Below are 21,332 nucleotides of genomic sequence, written 5' to 3'. Positions count from 1 at the left end.
TGAATCAATTTGGTCTTTGCAGGTTAGTCTAATGCTATAAGATGCAGAGATTAAACTGAGAAACAACTAGACAGGCATTCACTTTTGAATCCAAGTGGAAGTGCAGCCACCTGCCTGCAGTGGCTCAAGCTGGGGGGCACATAGCCAGTATGAGCTGTGTGTTCACATCCTCTTGCTGTTCTGAAGTCTCTTGGATTCGCAGTCCACAATCACAGCAACAGGACTCTGCAGGGTTGCTCATCACTTTCTCTTCTTGTTTCTAGGTTCCTCTGGGATTTGTAGTCCACAGTTGCAGCCCACAGTAAACTTTTAGCAGGGCAGGGCAGGGCAGCTCTGTACTGGATGGGGAGGGAGGAAAGTTTAACCATCCTCTTTGGCCCCAGCCAGGGTTTGCCTGGGGGGGTGGAGGGGGGCAGTCCCTGCTTCCCCCCCCGACCCCCTGCTTTCTCCCTTCTATGCTGGAGCAGACAGCCCAGCCCAGGGATACAAAGTATCTGGGATGCTGGGGGACTCTGATTTAACTTAAACTAGGAAGGGGTCTGGGACAGAAGTTCCATAAACTAGTTTGACCCGAATCAGTTAAGTCTGATACTACATTCAATCAGGTTTATCTTAAACCAGTTTCAGCCATTTTGAAACGGTTATGTGCACTGAACTTCTGTACTCTTACAGGTTTAAACCAGTTTCTGATCACTTAAACTGGTTTATGTGTAACTTCTGTCCCTAGCCCAGCTGTCTGCTACAGCAGAGCAGAGATGTGGGCTGTAGAGGTCACCTCCTCCCACCTCTCCCCTCCTCTCCCCTATTTTTACCTATTGCATGGTAGAGTATCTTACGGTGTTCCTGCCTTGTCATGGGTGAGGGTTTGAAGTAGCTATTTTAGTGCTTTTCTGGGAAGTGTTTGCCTCTGAATGCCAGGGACTGGACTCAGTGGTCCAAGAAGCCCCTTGCAGTCCTGTGTATGTTTGAAAGCTAACTAATGGTTAAGGCAGACAAGGTTCTTTGGGTGAATCTGGTATCTTTTATTAGACCAACTTAAATAGTTGGAAAAAAAGGTTAAGCAAGCTTTCAGGTTTAAAAACCCTTTGTCAGGCTGAGGAAGTCTCTGCAGTTGGTGTGTGCTCTTCCTGAATAGAATGAAAAGTAAAGAAGCCAGAGGCTGGGCTGGTCTGCATACGAGATGGGCAGTCAGTGAAGATGTAGATCGAGGAGTTGGTGGGTGAGACTAGAAGGGGAGCGGGGACAGGGAAGGGGGGATGAATAATGGAAAGGTACCTGGGGAGTCGGATGTCAGGCAAGTTATAACATGTCATAAATCCAATGTCTATATTTAGTTGATGATTTTTAGTATCCAGGAGGTTGATGAAGTGAAGTTCATAGGCTCGTCTCTGAGAAGTGTTTTGTAAGTTTCCTTCTGAGGATTAGAACTGAGAGATTGGAGAGAGTGGCTTTCTCATGAGAAGTGTGCTCCCACGGGTAGTTGGATATTCCTGTTTTTGATAGATTTCCGGTGTGCGTTCATTCTGGAGCACAGTTGTTGTTTTGGTCTCTCCCACGTATTTTCCATTGGGGCATTTGGTGCATTGGATAAGAGAGGTTACGTTTCTGGAGGTGCAGCTGTAAGATCTGGAAATGCTGATGGCTCTATTGTGGGGTGCAGTAATTGTGGGGAGGGGGGCATGTGGAAGTGTGTTGTCAGGCTTTGCATTTCTTGTCATGGCATGGCCTGGATCCATTTGGTGTGTTTTGGGCCTGAGGAAGTTTTGCTTCTGGTGATGAGGTTAACAAGGTTCAGTGCGTGCTTGAAGACTAGGATGGGTGGTTCTGGGAAGATCTCTTTAAGCGTAGGGTCTCTTTCTAGTATGGATTGCACTTGTTTGAGGATTTTCTGTATGGGTCCGAGGAAGGGGTGATATGTCGTAACCAGTGGTGTGCGATTCATGGGGGGTTTTCTTCTGTACTGCAGCAGTTCTTCACGTGGTATCCGGGTGGCTCTTTCAAACATGCAGTCTATCTCTCTGGAGGAGTCTCCTTGTTGGGTGACAGTCTTAAAATTGCTGAGGTGGGAGATGTAGAAAGCAATTCAGCAAATAGAAAGTTTTTTGGGTTGTTCCCCCCCGATTGTCCGGTGCCTCTTAGCTCTCTGTGGGCTGTGACTGGAATACAAGAGGTGCTTTATGCAATTATATAGCCATCCCACTCTTACAGAAACAGTCTCTCAGCTGAAGTAAGTCTCCAGTGGTTGCAGCCGGTATACTAGGACACAGATCTGCTCCCACACTTCCAGAAAAATGATGAAAAATGAGGTGTTTGTGTCCTTTGCTTTCTATAGCACAATCTTGATTTTAAAAATGTATGTCATTGCCATCATTACAGGACAAGTGAGGCTCAGAAAGAAGGTAAGAGATGGCTTTATTTTTGTAACCAGCACACGCGAACTGTCTGGGCTTCCTTAAGTTTCTTGTTTCTTTCCTTTCTTGTTTTGTATTTCTTTAACTCTTTTAAAGGATCAGGCTCAACCCTGTAAACTGACTTGCATTTTGCTTTCAACTTGCTTTGTAGCCTCAGTAAAAGTGTATTTTGTGGGCTCTCCGGTTTTGTTTCTCTCTTTCCATCTAATGTTTATCTTGCAGAATCCTATTCAAAACGGAAACTTGCAGAGCTAAAATGCCAGGTAGGTGAGCTCTTTCCAGAGAGAGGCTCTTTGCTTCTTGGCGCATCAAATAGAGCAGTCTTATTTCTAAAGTCAGAAATAGAAATGCATATAAATTAACTAGGAGTCTATTCTTAGCCTTTTCTAAGACTGACTTTGCTGTATGTGCTTGTGGGAGGGGGATGTGTGCGTCTATGCGCATGCGTCAAGAGACCTTTAAATTCTCAGAGTAATAAAATTGGTCTCAAGACAACTGTTTTGGGACAGGGAGATAAAAAGGAAATATTTTCCCAGTATGGGGGGGAGGGTGGGACATTTAGCCTGGCACACTGACTGAACTCAGTTTGAGCTTAAGCTCATGTTTCTTCCTGAACAAATAATCCAGACTCAACATGCTGGAAGGAAAAAAACTCTGCTATAAACCAGTTAGTTAAAAAAAAAAAAAAAAAAAAAGATTGGAAACCACTCAAAGGGTGGTCCAGGTTGTATACAAGGCCTGCCTTTGACACTGTGTTGTCAGAAATAGGTGCTCTCAAGCTTGCGTCTCAATATAGTTAATGCGTTGGGGTCCCTCCGCCCCCATGGCAGTGTGAACCTCAAACTGTTTCTGACCTGTACAAAGCTCTGCTGAAATCCAGGCTAGTTGTAAGATCAAACTGTTGCTGTTGTGGGCCCTGGTGATTTTTAATTCCTAGAACATGGGCCAAGGCTGATATTAAAAATGTTTTCGGGTGGTTTTTTTTTTTTTTTCTTTTTGAGGCTCGTTATTCATCAGTCTCTGGATCTGACTGTCTTCCTTTGTAGTCTGATTGAGTTCACTTAGTAATTTGGCCAAAGTTTTAAAGTGTTTTGTTTGGGGGGGTTTAATCTTATTTGGTTTTTATTTTTTGTTTTTACTATTTTGTCAGGAAACTATTGTATCTAAATGTTTTAAAATACTGCCTAACTTACAGTAGGCAAAATATTCTCTGCCACTACTGGTACTTGTCTTAGTACCACTGGATCATGCTGTTAAATGGCTCTCTTATTCCCTGGCAGATGGGGCTGCATTTTAACCCTTGGCAAAATGACTTGTGTGTTGGTCACATAGCAGATTGTATGATGGTAAATTTTATGTTCTTGATTCCAATAATAGCTACTTGGAGCTGTCCTGTACTCCCTTACATGGCCTCTGTTTTGAAGACAGTTCTTCTGGAAAGTCTTTCAAAAATCCCTCTAGATATATATTGGTACAGCACTAGCAGTGTATGCTTTTTCCATTACATGTAACAAATATCCTGGCCGGCTTTTTTGAGGAAAAGGCTATGGAAGTCCTGATGCCTCAATCTATAGAAGAAGAGTTGTCACAAGTGGCTTTGTTTCTTTACCTCTGGGAGTCGCTGCCAATAAGACGATGCAGACATTGCCAACGTATTCCAAATGGAGGCGTCCTCTCAACCAAGTAGCAGCACCCTTTTTATATGAGGGTGGATTGCTTTTCCCTTCAGTACTGCATGTAGATAATTGAAAGGATTAATGAGTCTTCTGTAGTAGCCCCCAAATAATTGGGTGGCTAGGGAGAACCTGCAAAAGCATCCATTTCAGTGCCTTCCTGTCCTGCAGAAGACTGAAAGGCTTCATTGTTGGTGCCCTGTGGGTTTAGGCTGGGTCACACAGGTGAAAATGTGACTTTTCTAATGCACCTGCTGCAGCAAGACATGGCTTTGAAAGGCAGTACTGAATCCCCAAAGATATTTCCCTTAGCTGGCGGGAGTACTAGGCGCATTTATCTCTGCGGGCTGACACTGTGAAGGTTGCTACCTGCTTACACACATGGTTTAGCCTCTTTCAGGTACATTTCCCTTCTATGTCTCAAAAAGCAAAATGCTGGCACCCCAATGAAGCCCATGGCAAAATTCTCATCTGCTTTAACGGGGCTAAGAATTCAGCCCATAAAGTTCTAGAGAATACTGTAAGACTATTGTCCTAGTTACATTAATGGGAAGAACATTCAAATTCCTATTCAGCTTTGAAAGTCCATTGATCCACTGCTTGCGGGCAGTGGATTGCAACTCTGCCTGGGCTCTGGACCACGCTGTCACCGCCGCAAGATCCTGGCCCCAGAGCAGCTCCCTGCCCATCTGCGTGCCCTGCTGGCATGGCTGGGGCCAGCTCCATGGAAACCCTAGCCCTGTGCTGTTACAGCTCTGCTGCTGCGAGGGTCTCCATGGAAACCGGCTGCAGGGACAAGGACAGGGGCTGCTGGGAAATTGAAGTCTACTGTGGGCCTGATCCAACCTGCAGCCTGGACTTTGCCTGCCCCTCCTTTAAAGTGTTGCAGAAACTTCACTGCCTTTGCTTCCTTCCTTCCCCGGTGGAACATGTTGCCTCATGTCTCTGATCTGGGAATTTTGTCTTGCAGGCTTTTGCCAACCCAGAGGATGCCCTGAGGAATGGAGGGTTGCAGTACTACCGAGATGATCCGGATGTGGAGCGGTGCCGCAGGCAAGTACTGTACTGGTGAATTCCCCCGCTGAGAACATGGCTGGAATTCTGCCTGTGCAGCCAGACAGCCCAGGCAGCTGCTTAGTAAACAAATGCAAATATAGGGCCCCTCTTTAATTCAGCAATTATCTGCAGGGATTGACTGGCTACTGACAAGAGCCTGAAGGCAGAATCCTATCAAGGACATGATGTTAAATAGGGTCTGTCCTGTGCTGCCTGAAACCACAAGGTTCATGCTTGGAATTCAAAAGTCATTAGCCCAAAGCATCTTATTATAACTTGGATCCTAAGAACTAGTTTTCATGGTCTCCTGGATTCCTATGGAAATGCCAGAGCTAGGGTGACCACCTCTTCAAAATGGAAAGTTGAGACAAGTGCCTGCCTCTCCTTGCTGCCCCCTCCTCTCCCTCCCAGCAGGGGCATGGCTGTAGCAGAGCAGGGGCAGATGTGGGCTCCCCACTGTGTACCCCCTGCCTACCCAACAGCAGTGGGGGGCACAGCTCCATGCCACTGGCCCCACTGCTGCTGGGCAGGCAGGGAGTGCCTTGCCACAGTGGCATGAGGCTCCTGGGGGTAGGGCAGCAAGGTGGGAGCCCTGAGCCCTCAGTGGGCAGCCTACATCCAGCCCCCCCATGCTCAAATTTTTTGGCGGGTACGTGTCCTCCCCCATGCCCCCCCCGAGTGCCCACAGTGGTGAGGAGCTGCTCATAATTCCATCTTGCTCCCTGTTCTGGCTGGGCAGCTCCCCCAGCCCCTGCCCCACTCTCTCCCTCCCTGTGGGGACCTCAATCTACCCTGTTCCCCCCCATAGTCTTATCTGCAGGAAGCTGCTCTTCACAATGCCTGGCTGGTTTCCCAGCCGTATGCATGTGACATCTCCGGCATCCGGTTCCCAGCAGCTCCAAGCAGCTTGCAAGGAGAAACCCACCGCTTCCCAGATCCAGATCCCTGTCGCATACTGCAAGTCTGAGAGAAGTGCTGTTCTGGAGTCATGCTGTGCAGGACTGGAACTTGAAGTTCCCATTTTGGGACTGTCCCACCCAACTGGGGACAGGGGGCCACCCTAACCAGAGCTCCCCACACTCAGCTGTAACAGAACCCTGTCTGCAACCCCTGACATCTATCATGAACAAACAGCTTGTGTCTGCCCCAGTGTTGGTTGCACTGAAACTTTGGCAATGAGGTGATGACCAGGATGGAATCGGGCCTGGGAAGGAACAGCTTGTGTGTTACTGATGGGCATCTCTACAGCTCCCCCAGACAGATCTAGGTACTGCTGCAGTACAACCTATCCCACGTGCTCCTTGTGCCTCAAAATGGACGTAGCGTAGCCACCTCCAGGGCACCTCTGGCTGCGTGCCAGTAAGATGGAATTTTTGGTGCTCACCCAAGGCTACATTGCATCTGCTTCAGGGCATTGTGCAAGGAGCTAGCATACTGTGCTTTGCTGGGCAGTGCCTAGCACTGTCTGGACATGGTGGAGACATGCCTTGAATGTCTGTTGTTGCTCTCCATAGGTGTGAACTAAATTGAACCTTTTGCCTGAGTTCACTTGACTTGCACTTTTGTATAGGTGACCTGCAAAGATAGAAGGCTAGAGGCTGTAGTTCTACAAGGGTTAAAAGCATCCTGATGATAATCCGGTGTTGCAACTCTAGGCTATGTCCTCAAAGGCAAAACATGCAGTGTTTGCATTGCCTGGCTAGATAGTGCTCCTTTTAATTCTAGTCTTGCAGTAAAATGCTAATGTAGATAAGGTTCATTAGCCTTTATAGTGTAATAGCTGGGCAAGCTCAGCTGTGGAGATAAGGGTCAGTAGCTTTTATGTTGAGTTAGCAGCTAGGCAAGCTCAAGGGTGGGTGGTGGTGTAAGGTTGACATGAATAAAGTTACCTTCTCTCCTCTCCACTGGGGTTTTTACAAAGAGACCTACTGCAAGAAAACTCTTTTGCTCAAACTCCCCATTTTTGGCAACAAGAACAAGCAGATGTTGGTGCAAGGCTGTATTAGCTGGTCAGATCCCAGAGGGATCCTAAGGTTTGGAATAACTGTTTTAAAACAAGTGTCTTATCTTGTTTCTATCTAATCCAATGAAGGTAAAGCAGGACTACTTTCCTCAAGACAACAAGGAGGGAAAATGCGGGGTAAGACTGAAAAGCACAACTTGTACAGATTCCGAAAAAGGGCTATAAAAGCGTCATGGAAAAGAGCCTTACAAGAAGGTGTCCAACTGTGTATTAGTCTTGGCCTTTAAAGTTTTTCTGGTTTTGGGGGTGGTTTTTTGTCTCTTCGCTTTGCTGACGTTTCTCTGAGGAATCTCTGCTGGCGTAGCTCTGGGTCCTTATTTTTTTTTAAAGAGAAACTGATTGCTGACTGGCTAAGAGCTAGAAGGCACCAAGCAGCCCCTGTTTCTCCTTCGGTGCCTTCCAACACATCAGAGGATTAGGTCAGACGGAAACCATGCTCATGACAAAGTGGTGAAATGTCTTGGCTGTGGTCGTCTTTACTGCAAAAGGCAAAGCTGACTCTGGAATGTGAGCAGAGGACTGAGGGTTTGACTTTCATGCCTGTTGCAGTGAAAGTACAGAGTGGGCGAGTACGTGCTCCCTTTACCCAGCATTTTGGGACAGAATCCCTACAGTCAGTCCATAGGGAGGATGAGGAACACCCTGATGTGGTGCAGCTACAGCAGATTTCTGCTCTCCTGCCATGCTTAAATAGTGTTGCTACTGGGCTACCGCTCCCAGCATGTGGTGTGGTCTGATTGCGCTGGCGTGCGAAGCAGGTTGCTCTGGATTTAGGTTGGGAAGGAATTTAGTCTGGGCTGAGCCAACTGGGCAGGCACCATGGAAATGATGCAGCGGATAAGGGACATAGGAAGCGAGCATTTTTAATACTGAGTCACGTAGGTGGGGGGGGGAGAAGACATGACTTTTAGATGATCAAATTGCGATTTTAAAAACAAACAGGCTCAGGGGACTGCCTTTTCTGCAGGAAATGGCTTAGGTGAAGTGTTTGGCCACGGGCTGTGGTTGCTCTGTTTATATACTACTTAGTTTACAGGTCTGGCACATGGAGGGAGACGGGAAATGACTGGTTGCTGTGGAAACTTAAACAGATCATGTACTGAACTTGCTAATGGGGTACACTGATTGGAACCAGCTGCCGAGTGCCGGAGGCTTCCACATCACAGCCCTGCGGATCAGGATTGCGTTTTCCTGCAGTGAGTGTCCAGGCTGGGGGAGAAGCCAGGCACAATTGAGCCAAGTTTGAAAGAAACCATTACAATTAAGTCTTTTTCTAACTTCCAAGTTATCTTAGGAACTGGTTGAAAACTTTCTGATGGGACCCATTTTAGGGACTACAAGATGCCCCCCTCCCCTTGACAGACCTATGTCATTTATCAAAGGTTTCATGGGAAACTGTCCAAACATTTTGCCTTTAAGCTTGGAACACCTCCTTTCTAGTGAAAATTTGGATTTTTTTTTTTTTTTCTTCAACCAATACTTATTTGTATACATGGCCCCAGTATGGCTTGAGACCCCATTGAGATGGGCACTAGACAACACAACAACAAAAAATGGTCCGTGCCCCTGAGGCTTTACAGTCTAGGAAAAGTCTTGTAGGCTACTATCCAGGTTGTAGCTGTATTGGTCTAAAGCAGGAGTTTTCAACCTTTTTTGGATCAGTGTACCTCCAGTGGCTAAACGTGGAGCAGGGCTGGGGAGAGGTGGCACGCGCAGCCAAATGCAAAGCAGCATGCGATTGTCCCCTGTGTCTGGGCAGGTAGCTTCTGCAGCAGTGCAGGATGGTGCATGGTGGTGCTCTGTCCCTTCCTGCCCATGCATACCCCCTAGGTCCACCTTTGCGTACCCCCAGTTGACGACCCCCGTTTAGAAGCAAAAGGAATCGGAACTCATGGTAGACATCCAAACTTTCATTTCTATCTAGGAGAACTTTTTACAATCCTTTCTCCAATGCCTGAAAAAGGGTGCTTTTGCCTGGAAGCTTGCAAATAAAGAATTAAAAAAAAAAGTCTACTTGGTCTAAAAAGATATCACCTCTACCACAAGTTCTGATACTATGCCCCTTGTTCATGGGGTATAGGAGGAAGAGTATTTTTAACAGTGACCTGCAGACTCATGAGTCAAGGGATGAGTTTTATGTCTATTTTCACTCTTTCTTGAGGGGAGTTAGGGAAAGACGCTCTCTTTTTAGCACTAGAACTTGGGTCTTGCCTATGTTCTTCCATAAACCAAATTATCTATGGATCATAAAGAAGCCAAGTGGCACAAACTAACAGACTTTCTAAAAGGAAGATGGGCCTGAATCTTCTGGGTTTCCAGCATCCCTGACATGAGTGAGGAGGCTTTGATTGGGTTTGGTCAATAATGGGTGGTGAGCCCAGAAAGAGGCATGTGTTTCTAGAGGATGTGCAGTGTCACATCCTCAGAGGGTTTAAAGGTAGAAGTATAAAACTGAAGCTGCTTTGAATTCTGAGTCTGCAAGGAGCAGCAAACTGCATATTTCTATCCCTCTACATACCACCAGCCTGAGCTCAAACAAAAGCTGTATTTGATTAGCATTACATGGCAAACATGCTGGGACTCTTTAGAAAGAAGAGTGGAATGTCTTGTGTGCCCAGGGACAAAGACGCACAAAAGGGAAACAATGTGGGGAAAGCTGATCCCAGGCTCTTCTGCCGAGTACAGTAGAGTAGAGGCGAACAGGCACATCCCACACGTGGATCTCTGGGGAGAAGGGGAGAGATCTCTATTGCCCCACATGAACTCTAGCCTGCAGTCTAGTAAGGGAGCCTGTGCTGAACTTAATTGTTTGGGGATGCAGGGGCCTAACACAACCAGGTGTTTTCTCCATGAACTGCAATGAGAGTTGATGGTGATCACCACCTTACAGGATTGTGGTACAGAGCCCTCCCCCCACCCCCCTCAATTGTGCCAGAAGTACAAAGGGTCACAATCTTGACCAGTGTCTTAAATCTAACTTTGTGTAATTATGCAGAACTGGAAGCACTGCCTGTATAGAAAACTGACTGATAGTTCATATTATAAACTCCTTTCTTTCACATTGAGAGAATGAGCTGGGGACGTGGGGGTGAGGGGGCTGGACCCAAGGAAGCGTGTGGGTTTGAAGAGTTGAAAACAAAATTTAGTGAAAATGTTGTGGTCTGTTGTGTGGTTTACGGTGGGTTTGTTTCCCTCTAACGCTTCACAGGACATTTGAAAATAACCCAGCAGGAGTCAGTCTTGCTCCCATAATGGGTATCTGTTGATGGTGAGAATAGATTTCATCAAGGATGCTGTTCTTGCCAGGCTCTGGGAAGCACTGCTGTGCTTGGTAACAGACCCTCCATGATGGAGGGAGAGCTTTCTTGAAAGAGTGGGTCTCGACATAAGCTGTAAAATCAGTTGCACTTCATATTAGTGTGTGGTTTGGGGGGGAGGAGTGTCTTTAATTCTCCCCCAACCCTTACTTCTTCAGCACCAAAATGACACCTAGATGCAAAAATCAGGTGCTGAACTTCTATTGAAATCCAGCTGAAGCTGGGCATCTAACTGCCTCTAAAAATCCTGGCTATTCTTTCTTGATTTGCTTCCTTATTCTGAACTAGGAGTTAGAGTCAGAGGCATTCTGCTTAATGCCAAGGCATCTATCTGCTTTGACACCTATGCTGGCAGGTTTCAATGAGGGAGTCCTACCCAGACATCCTGTTTTAGAAAGGTAGGGACTGAAATATGTACTGTCTGGTACGGAGGGGTGGGAAAGAAGAAATGGGAGAGTTAGTCAGGCAGGGTGGACTCCAGGGCAGTCCCATAAGCTTGAATTGTCCTACCTCTGTTTTTCAGGGCTCATCGCAACGACATGGAGAACATCTTCCCCTTCCTCTTCCTTGGGGCCATTTACTCCATGCTGGACCCCAGTCCTACTGTGGCCAGGATCCACTTCCTGATCTTCCTCGTGGGGCGGATTATCCATACTGTGGCCTACCTCCTGAAGCTGAAAGCCCCCACACGCTCAGTGGCGTATAGCGTGGCCCAGATGCCCTGCTTCTCCATGGCACTGCAGATCCTCTTTGCAATTGTAACGCGCTGGTAACATCAAACGTAATCGGATGACACTCTAACATGGCTTAGAAAGATATGTCTGGGACTTTCTCAAGGCATGGACTAATTTGTCCTTCCTCCTGCTGTCACTTCACTGTGGAGTGGTCTCCCAGATGAACAGATCACACCAGTTATTTGGAGCCTCGCTGTGCTTGCATGTGTATGGATCAGGCTGCAGAAGTTGGACTACACAAAGGTGGGCGCTCTGCATCCAGTCAGATAATGCAAAGCTGAGATGAAACTGGTATCATTCTGGGTCATGTGTTTTTTTTGTTTTGTTTGTTTTTTCTGGGGGTCTTTTTTATGGCTTCTCGTTGATGATATGGGAGTAAACACTGGAGATGGGACAAGTTCTGTTTCTTCACCTGGAGAAGAGCATCCTAGTAGAAGCTTTCTCAGTTCCACCAGGGAGTGGAGAAGAAGACTGTACAAGGCCTAGAGACAGAATGTGAAACTGAACCAGAAAGGGTGAATAAGCGGCCTGGACTCATCTCCTGGAGATGGAGAGAGAAAAATCTCGCAGACTAAGTCACCAAATCAGTGGGGCAATCCATGTCTCCTTTTCTGTACACTTGCTTAGAAGTGAAAGCAAAACTGAGAATCAGCTGGGGCTTTCTCTAAAACTTCCCTCTGCAAACCTTGTGTGTCTTAATCTAAGATGGAGATGCTGTCTTGTAACTTTTTCTCCAGCTAAACGGCAGAGCATCCCTGGGAAGTAAAATTACAAGCCTTAACTTTACTAAATCCATGGTAGCATAGCAGAGCCAAAGATCACCCCCAGCGATAAACAACCTTTGCTCTCTCTTCTACATCCTTCCATGAAGTGCACTGCTTCCTGTTCTGTGCTAGGAAAAATTAGCTAAGTTTTTGTGTAGCTTTGCACCTGCACCTTAACTGAGGTACCAAGGGAGCATCATACAGGTTCTGCAGCTCCCTTGAACTCAGAGCAGAGGGATCTGTGCGATCAGCAGTTACTCCAAAATGAACTGGCTCGGCTCTAGCTCCTCTTCTTAAGAAAAACAGGTTGCTATCTTTAAAGGCCATCTCTTTTTCTGGTCTCTTGTTACATCCAGTAATGCTATAATAGGGCTTGTACCAGGCAAGGAGATTAAGACATGGTTATCCTAAACTAAAAGCAAGCTTATTGAACCCTATCGGGTAAACTGAAGCATTTTCAGCAGTTTAAAATTCAGAATTGTAGCTAGTCAAAGCAAATGCTCACCACCCCCAGATATAATGACCATGATGTCACTGGATGGCCTGTCCATGAAGTTTTGTCCAAGGTCCCCAATTCCTTCATCTGAGCTAATCTTGGATCTCAGACCATATCTTTCAGGACTAGGTTCCAAAGGGTACGCTCTCTCTTGCCTCCTTGTATACTAAGGCTGTGCCAAGCTTTGGGTTGTGACTTGATTTGGAGGAGATTTGGCCCAATTCAGTGGCCGAATCTCCAAATCTGAATTGAATCGGGGGACCAATAAAAAGCTCTGAATTGGTTTCAAAGCTCTCTGGATCTTCAGAGAAGTAGAAGCTCTTCAGAGAGCTTTGATTTGGGCAGTCCCCAGTGGCTGCAGCAGGGAGTTGGGCACAGACTCAGAGCTAGTAAGTAGGGGGCAGGGGAGGGGACCATGGAGCGGACCCCTTCCAGGCCCCATCCCCACCCCACCATGGCTGCCCCATCTGGACCCAGCTCCTGGTGCTTTAAAAAAAAAGCCCCTACTCACTGGGTGCTGCTGGGTGTGTGTGTGTGGTGGGGGTGATCCCTGCTGCTCCCCACTGCCTGATGCTGTGTGGGGGGCTCTCCCAGCTGCCCTGCCCACCCCAGGTCCAGCCCTTCAAGGAAAAAAAAATTGGGGGGGGAGGCAGGGGAAACCCCTGAGCTCACCAGCTCCTGTAGTGGCCTTGGGGCTTCTGGGGGCCTGTGGCAGAGCCCCTCATGCGGTGGGGGGCAGTGGGGATCGCCCCCCACCTGGCAACACCTGGTGAATTGGGGCTTTTTTCCAAAGTGCTGGGAGCTGGGCCAGGTGGGGCTGGGAGAGCAGGCGGGGGATGGGCCTGGGTAATTCGGAGATTCAGCAGCAGCCAAATCCTCCGAATCGGATTCTGCCAAATCAGTCTGGGACAGTGATTCGAACTGCTGTCCCCCTGAATAAGACGAATCTGAAGCAAATACTAGCCGCTTCACACAGGCGTATTGTATACCATATAGCTTGCACTTATTAATACATAAGTAGCTTAAGCTTTCCTTCTAATGCATATTAATAATCTTGCTTCTGTTTGCTATATATGGTTACCTTTTTAACTGGAATTTTCTCTTCTGAGGTAATCTTCTCATTCTTAAGTGGGGGTAGGCTTCGCTCTGACTGGTCCTCCTTTGCCCAGACTATTCAATTTAGTTAGCCAACTTCCCAATTTTTTTTTTCATTTGAAGTCGGGGGGAGGGGCAGTATTTCTCCATCTGCTCCTTTTCACTGGGTGCAAGTCTCAACCACAATTCAAGCTAAGCACACAGCTTGAGCTAAGCCCAAAGGTCAAACCCAGGTCTGAAGGGCCCTGGGTCCCAACTGTGTCTTGCTGCCATCTCTGTGTAACAGTGTAATCCGCCTAACGAAAACCATAGACATCAGCTGCCTGATAAGGGTGAATAAATGAACCTCCTAGGCACATCAAGCTAGTCTCCTGGGATGTTAGTGAAGACCTGTTTAGCCATGGAAGCCCTATTTGTATGGTCAGAAAGTGTCTCTACAGAAGGAGAGAGCCCTGTCCGAGTTCCTCTTTCCCTGTGTGTTTCTCTAGACTGAACAGCATACTACTAGTCAGGAAATTCACTGCAACTTGGTTCTTACCCATTCCCTCATTCCTCCAAAATGGGGCGAATGCTAAATAGTGTGTTAATGTCAGGAGGATCAATTAGTGTTTCCAGACATCATTGAAAATAAGTGTGTGGGAAGGAGGAAGGGAGAGTTCATCAAACTGCTGGGCCAGGAGCTGCTATGAGAGTTTCCCTGACAGTGCAGGAGAAGGATGGGTGGATATTAATAGGAGACAACATGGACATCTCCTAGCTGGGAACAGAACAGCACAAGCCATACCATTTCACCTGGTTTCTTCTGTTGAGAAGCTCTCCATAGTGGCAAGGAGTCTCATCAACTATGAGTTAGCCAGGTGGTGAAAGAAGGTGGTAGAAGCAGCTCCAGAAGCAACCTAATAAGCAAATGCCACCTCTTTTTCCCAGCAGGCAGCTTGGAGGGTTCTTGAAAAAACACCAAGGAAGCTGGAAGTAGTGTAAAAGGATCTGACTTCAGGTTTCTCCCTTCTCAACGGTCAAGTTGTGGCCTCAAACCAGAGGCTACTTACCTGTGACTCCCTATATCAAGGCTTTACTTTGTCCATGCTGTAGCCTAGAGGTATGATTTCTAGTCTGTGTAGCCATATCTGGGCTAGCTTTTTTAAAAATCAGTTGTGCTGTCATTGGTACTTGAGCTCAAGAGATTAAAGGTCTCCCAGGTACGTTGATCACATCTCTGGGTTTGAGTAGATCAGTTCTTCCCCTGTCTGAAGGTCAGATCCGTGGCAGGGTTCCATTCCTTGGTGCAGGGAGGTCCAGCCAACCTTGCGTTCCTCATGCCATCTCAAAGGTCTGTCCAGCACTGAAACTAAAGGCATTGAAAGTCTTGCTCACTATGCACATGTGGGCCTGTAACCTGCGCCTTTGTCATTTAATAAACTTACCTGGGGGTTCTTGTGTCTCAACTTTGTATGGTACATGTGGCCCAATGAAGGACCTGCAACCTATGTACATTTGTCTCCCTCCTTGTATATACAACATGGGTAAGTAGTCTGTATTCCTAATAAAAACAGTCTTACCTGTTCTCTCCTTTTTTTGTACTGTTCTTCTGCTTTGATATAGGTCTCTATGAATCACATGAATGCCCACAGTGTTCTTCTGGGAAGGCTTGCTATTTGCAAAGCAATCTAACACACTTGGAAGAAAGCAGACTGCTGATGCAGGTAAAGGCCAGGTGGTCACTGAAGTGTGGCTCCTGCCAGCTTCAATGCAATGGTGGCCTCTTAAAGGAGCTCTCTTCCCCTTATGCTTCTTGATACTGTTCCTGTTTTTCTGGCAGAGCCATAGCCCTAATGTGGCCACTTTTGGCACAAAGTTGCTACTGACTGTTGCATCTTTCTTTAGAATCAGGTGAGATTCCTTTATCCTTTAGGATGGGGTGTTCTTCAGGTGTGAGAGTTGGGCCTAGGAAATGTAAGTAATTTCTCTCTTCCTATGGCAAACAAGGGGCAGGCAGGAGCTGGTTCAAACTCTTCTCCACCAGCTGCTGCCACCCACAGAGCTGGAGATGGCATGTAGGCGGTCTGGAAGACAGGAGGGTTCAGATAAGGGGTAATAGTTTTTTCCAGCTGGACTGGGAGCTCTGATCTCTGTCTCCTATTAGAAATGAATTCCAGGTAGAAACATTTGTCCCTCTCCTCTACTACTACCACCATATATATAATATTCTCTCTCTCTCCCCTTTAACTTATCTGTTTCAGGGATGGGCAAACTGAATCTGTTTTAGCTGATGTCTGTGTTCAGTCCTGTCCCACAAAAACACGTGTGACTTTGGCAGCCGGGAGTGTTGGCTAAAACTGAGATCTTGGCCCATTTGGTTCACAAGGTTGCTACCAGGATTGTCTGGGGGGAGAGCTAGTAGCTGAAATGTGTACAAATGCATTTTGTCAATTTGTAGCAGACATATGGTGTTTGTTCAGGTCTTGTTGCTGGGGCCATGTGATAACATGCAAATTGTCTCTTTTTAAAAGTAAATTTCCTGCTAGCCTGGCTGCATAGAACTATGAACCCTAAAGGCTCAAAAAACCCCACACCCAAGCCACAAGGCAAATTTCAAATGTTATGTTTATCTTGTTGGGAGGGGAGGAGGCAGGCTTCTAACAGCTGGGCTTCATGATGGTGAGCTGGTCTATCTGACCTGTCCCAAGATGTGACCTGTTGAACTGTACTGCTCAAGTATCAAGGCATGTTCATCTACTTGACAGGGACCTTTCTTTTTCCCCCCTTTTCTGTTCTAGTCTCTCCCGTCCCCTAGTAGATTGTGGTACTGCATTTGGCTGTAGTAGAGACCACAAGAAAGTGGTCTGTGCTGGAAGTCCTAGGATTATCTCAGTAAGAAAGAAATGTGGAGGAGAGCCCCAGATCCCGAGTGGCTTGCTGGAATTCAGGCCTTAAAGGTTATTTCAGCTGGAAGTTGGATGGAGTTGGGTGCTTTAGCTTGATTCATCTCGTGAAGCCTTAAGATAGTAGTCCCCAACTTCTTCCAGGTGGAAAGAGAAGAAGTCATCTGGGAGCTGTTTTGGCTGTTTCTCTTGTGGGTCTTTTGGATCCCTGGAACCTTACCAACCGGCCGAAACACTTCTGAGTCAGTCTGCCCTTTGGTTTGTGCGAACCTCACCCAAGGACCCCAAATCCAGTGCAGAATTCAGGGAGGTTTGCTGCTGCTATAAATGCTGCTGCCTTGTGCAGACAGCTAACTGCTTATGCCCAAGTGTGTGTGATTGCCTGGGAAATAGCAGCACTGCCAGTTTTTTTAAGTCTCCTGGCAAGTTGCCCATCAGGATTGCTAAATCTAAAGAGCTGCTGCAGAGATACAGGGTCTGTTGTGACCATGAGGCAACCTTGGATGGGAATGGGCAACTCCCTGCCCCTGTGTTGGTTATGGTTAGGGTCATCTCTCTGAAGTGCATATATCTTCCTGGGTTCAGCTTCAGCTTACCAGAAGGTGTAATGGTTCCTTTTCAAAAGGGTTTTTTAACAAACATCTAGGATACCATCTGGGTATAGGCTGAAAAGCAAAGACCAGGTAACACCCTCTCCATAAGCAGGTGCCTGGCGCAAACTGAAAGCCACCACCTTCAAATATTAGAGGCTTCATCCTGCTATGAAAGCAGTCTTTTCCCATATATGCTACTAAGGTTGAGTGTGGAAAACCAGGTGGAGCCTGCTGCAGTATCAAGGATATAAACTAGGTGGCAATAGGCAAAGATTTTCTCTTCGGGTGATGGGAAGGAGTGTTCTGTACCTTGCACAGAAGCTGGCACTTCCCGTGCAAAACTCAGAAGTCCCTGGACTGGCTGGAGGCTCGTTTACACCTTCCCGATGCATTTCCTTGATGACTTGTAACACCTTTCCCCTCTGCTGCCTGTAAACAAAGCAGTGGATGTTTAATGGGTAGGCAAGGGGGGTCTGGTCTGTGCCTGTGATTTCTCGGGCACTATGTTGATATATGTAATACTTTTGCCTTCCGAGAACAAATGGTCTCCTTAAACCGCTTCTATTTTTTCCTGCTTTTTATAGTAAATGCAAGGGAGTTGTGAAGATTTTTCTTTCATCAGCTAGAAAAAACTGTGAAATGCTGCACTAGACAGAAGTCCATATTTAGTTGGCTGTAGATTTCAAGGGAAATATTTCTCAGTGGAAGATGAAGTATTGGACTGGAGTCACTAGATACTAGTGATAGCAGAGAGCTTGTTGCCTTCATAGTGCTGGTCACATAATATTCACTTTATTTTTCTAGGTGAAATGCAGCTGTGGGAAAAGTTTTTGCAAAACCCACTGAGGTGCCTCAGCCTCCTGAGTTAGCAACTAGAGGTGTGCAATGCTATAGCACCCTCATCTGGTAGACAAATGCTTCCTCTGTTGGAATGGGCTCAGCCACCTTTTATTCACCAACTGAGCTTTGAAGTTACCAACATGCTTTCAAGCTGGCTTGCATGAGGTGGCATGCCGTGGCTAATGATTCTTTGAAAGTTCAGCAATGGCCAGAGAGCAGTGAATGGAGACTTCACCTAGTTGTATGAGGATCTGCATGGTTTAGCGTCACGCTACTGCCTCTGTCCGCTCACACTTGCTGTCTTGTCATCACCACTCCCTCACGGACTAGGATGATTCTTCCACAGGTTAAGTAAAGAGTTGTAGATGAGTCTGATGGCCAAAAAGGCTGATTTAGTTGCAGACTCTGGCAAACGCCACAGGTGGTGGGTAAAGGGAGGATTGGACCACAGATTTCTCGGTCTTGTTTCCTTTCCTTCTGTTTCTACTGGGGGGTTGTTTTTTTGCCTCTGAGGAAAATTGCTTTGCCCTAAAGTAAGATGAGCCTTCTCACAAGGTATCACCATGTGGTCCTGTCCTGGGCTTGTTCTTCCCAATTTGTGGTGTCAATGACACACTTCTTAATATTTCCCTTGAGGATGTCCTTGAAGTGTTTCTTCTGGCCCCTGCATGTTCTTTGTCCTTTGTTCTTGGCTGAGCTGGGAGCATAGCAGTTGTTTTGTCATGCATACATCAGACGTGCGCATAGGGCCGTGTCCATCACAGCTGGTGGTTAATGATCAACACCACCAGTATGGAAGCACTGGCATCAGTGAAGGCATTAGTATTTATGTGATAGTCCTCCCACTTTATGCCAAGGGTCTTCCAGAGGTGGTGCCGGTGATGGCGTTCCAGGCTTTTCAGGTGGCCCCTTTAGGTCACCCAAGTTTCACAACCATAGAGAAGAGTTGGGATCACCTCAGCCTTATACAGTAGGAGCTTTGGTCAAGTCCTGATGCCATGATCATTGAACACGCAATGATTCAGTCTTCCAAAGGCCGAGCTGGCACATTGGATCCTGTGCTGAATCTCCTTGTCTGTGTTGGCCTTCTTTGAGAGATGGCTGCTGAAGTATGCAGCATTTGACATTCGCCAGCTCCTGTCTGTCAATGAGGATCTTTGCTAGGGGAGTTGATCGGCTTGGAGCAGGCTGGTAAAGCACCTTTTGTTTTTCCAATGTTGAGGGTCAGTCCCAGGTGCGGGTATGCTTGAGAGAAGCAGTTAAGGTTTGCTGTTTGTAGGTCTTCAGTGTGCTGATAGTATGCACAACAGTAGCATAAATCGAGGAAGTTCCACAACTGAGGCCAAAGTAACTGGTTTTGGCCCAGGTGGGGGGAGACTGAAAAGACAGATGCCATGTGGCAAATGGTCATGGATGAGCATCACCAGGGGTTACCCTGCCAGGAGTACAAGACTCCTGACGGTGTTGCTCTTAGGGTTATTGGTACATGCAAGCCCCTCTACTCCATCAAGGTGGCAATCTGCGGAGAGGAGATGCTCTCTCTAGCTTTATTCATGCACCCCTTGTGCCTGGTATCACCACCTGCTCTTCTGGCCTTTGGCATCCCTCACTGAGTTCTTTCCAACCTCCTTAGTTCTGCATTGCAGTGCTAGCTCTGGGACACTCCTGACCAGTGTGCAAACAAGATGGTGGTTTTCTGATGGGGAAAGAGAAGATCCAATAAACTCTAGACGGCAACAAGCCTTTACTGAATCCCACCAGGACCTGAACGCAGCTCTTCAAGGATGAAAATCCCATGCAGATAGCTACAGGTCCTCTGGAGTTGAGGAATTGCCTACCTAGCCAGTGAAGGTGAGTGATTAGTGAGAGAAAGCCAGGCATATAGGAAAAGCTGGAAGAGGAGCTAATATACAGTTATGGGTGCTATATTTGACATGAAAGTCAGTACTTTCTGCCTTGAAGAATAATAAATGGGGTGGGAAACATTTCTTTTAGATTTTATTTCTACTCAATCCTGAGTATAAATGGTCAGCAGTGTAGTTTGGATTCAGTCTTGATGGTGTTATAAGATGATGCCTTGGGGTTAAAAGGCATCTTTGGGTGTATCTACATGTGCAATTAAACTCCTGAGTTTATTGCTTTGCATTATTGCCCAGATCTTATTGCTCCCAGATGCACCCTTGATACCAGCACTTTGAGCTGGGTTGGCAGGAGGCCATGCCTGTGTAAAGCAGCTACTATTCACTTTGGATTTGGATTCAGGGGACAGTAATTCGATTCAGTGATTCAAATCACTGTCCCAAATTACTTTGTTCAATTCTGATTTGGAGATTCAGCTGCTGCTGGGTAGGAAGGCAACCCCTGCTGCTCCCACACTGCATGGGGGACTCTGCAAGAGCTCACCGTTCCTATCTGCGGGGGCGATTTCCCCACAGCCCTGCGCCCTGGGGTGGTGGGGCTCTGCACGAGCCCCCAGGGCTGCTGCAGGAGCAGTAAGCCTGGGGCTCTATTTTTTTCTTAAAGGGCTGGACCTGGCACAGGCAGGGCAGCTGTGGTGGGGATGGGGGAGCGAGTGGGAGATTGGGGGCCTTGTGGTAGAGCCCCCCCATGCAGTAGGGGGCAGCAGGGATTGCCCCCATGTCTCGCAGCACCTGGTGAGTACCAGGGCTCTTTCTTTAAACCGCTGGGAGCTGGGGCGGGTGGGACAGCCATGGTGGGGATGGGGGATTAGGGGAGCTGGCAGGGGCCCCACCATGGTCTCCTCCCCCTCCTCTAGTACTTACCAGCTCGGAGTCAGCTGCAGCTCCCTGCTGCAGCCACCGGGGACTGCCCGCAGGGGTGATGCATGTTAACCCTCTGCAACCACCCACTCACCACCCCGCCAGCGCCAGCAGTGTCTGTGGGTGGTCGCCGACCCTTGGTTAGCCCTTCCTGACACCCCCCCCCCCCATGCTGACAGTGGTGGCTGCAGGAGTTCTCCCGCGTGCTGCCATGTCCCCCCAGCCGCTGGCGGCACGTGCCGTTCGTACTGCCCGAATCATCAAAGTTCTCCAAATCTTCTGAAGATTCAGAGAGCTTTGAATTGATTTGGGCCTTTAAATTGGTCCCCTGATTTGATCCTAATTCAGCCACTGAATCAGGACGAATCTCCTCTGAACTGAATCACCACTCAAAGCTTTGCGCAGCCCTATGGGCAGCCCTGAGGGTCAGCCCATCAACCTGGGGCTGCTTTTCCCCAGTTAAGTGTGCTGTGGAGGGGCTTGCTGGGGCATAAGGATGCCTTGCATTGACGCATCCTTGTGCCTCAGCCAGCCAAGGCAGTGCCTTTTACATGTGCTGCTTTTGGAGTAAAAAAAAACCCAAAAACAACTCCACAGAAGGATAGCACCTGTAAATAGAAGTACTATCCTGCTGCGACATTAATTAGTTTACTCCAGCCTAATAGGGG

General features: G+C 47.4%; 1 protein-coding gene and 1 long non-coding RNA gene across 2 annotated transcripts; both read left to right on the top strand.

Moving 5' to 3' along the window:
* Window positions 1-2,127: 2,127 nt before the first annotated feature.
* PTGES (prostaglandin E synthase) lies at window positions 2,128-12,304 on the top strand. The gene is made up of 3 exons (XM_019540777.1): window positions 2,128-2,399; window positions 5,055-5,137; window positions 11,004-12,304. The coding sequence occupies exons 1-3, from the start codon at window positions 2,292-2,294 to the stop codon at window positions 11,251-11,253; spliced, it is 441 nt and encodes a 146-aa protein (XP_019396322.1). The 5' UTR covers window positions 2,128-2,291; the 3' UTR covers window positions 11,254-12,304.
* Window positions 12,305-13,394: 1,090 nt separating this feature from the next.
* LOC109313932 lies at window positions 13,395-15,138 on the top strand. Its single transcript, XR_002102186.1, has 2 exons — window positions 13,395-14,511; window positions 14,706-15,138. It is a non-coding gene; the product is annotated as an uncharacterized LOC109313932 (long non-coding RNA).
* The last annotated feature ends 6,194 nt before the right edge of the window (window positions 15,139-21,332 follow it).

This window comes from Crocodylus porosus, unplaced genomic scaffold (assembly GCF_001723895.1).
Source record: "Crocodylus porosus isolate Cpor-Errol unplaced genomic scaffold, CroPor_comp1, whole genome shotgun sequence".
Taxonomy (NCBI): domain Eukaryota; kingdom Metazoa; phylum Chordata; order Crocodylia; family Crocodylidae; genus Crocodylus; species Crocodylus porosus.
Note: the sequence above shows the minus strand (reverse complement) of the source record. Positions and strands in the feature narration are given on the sequence as shown.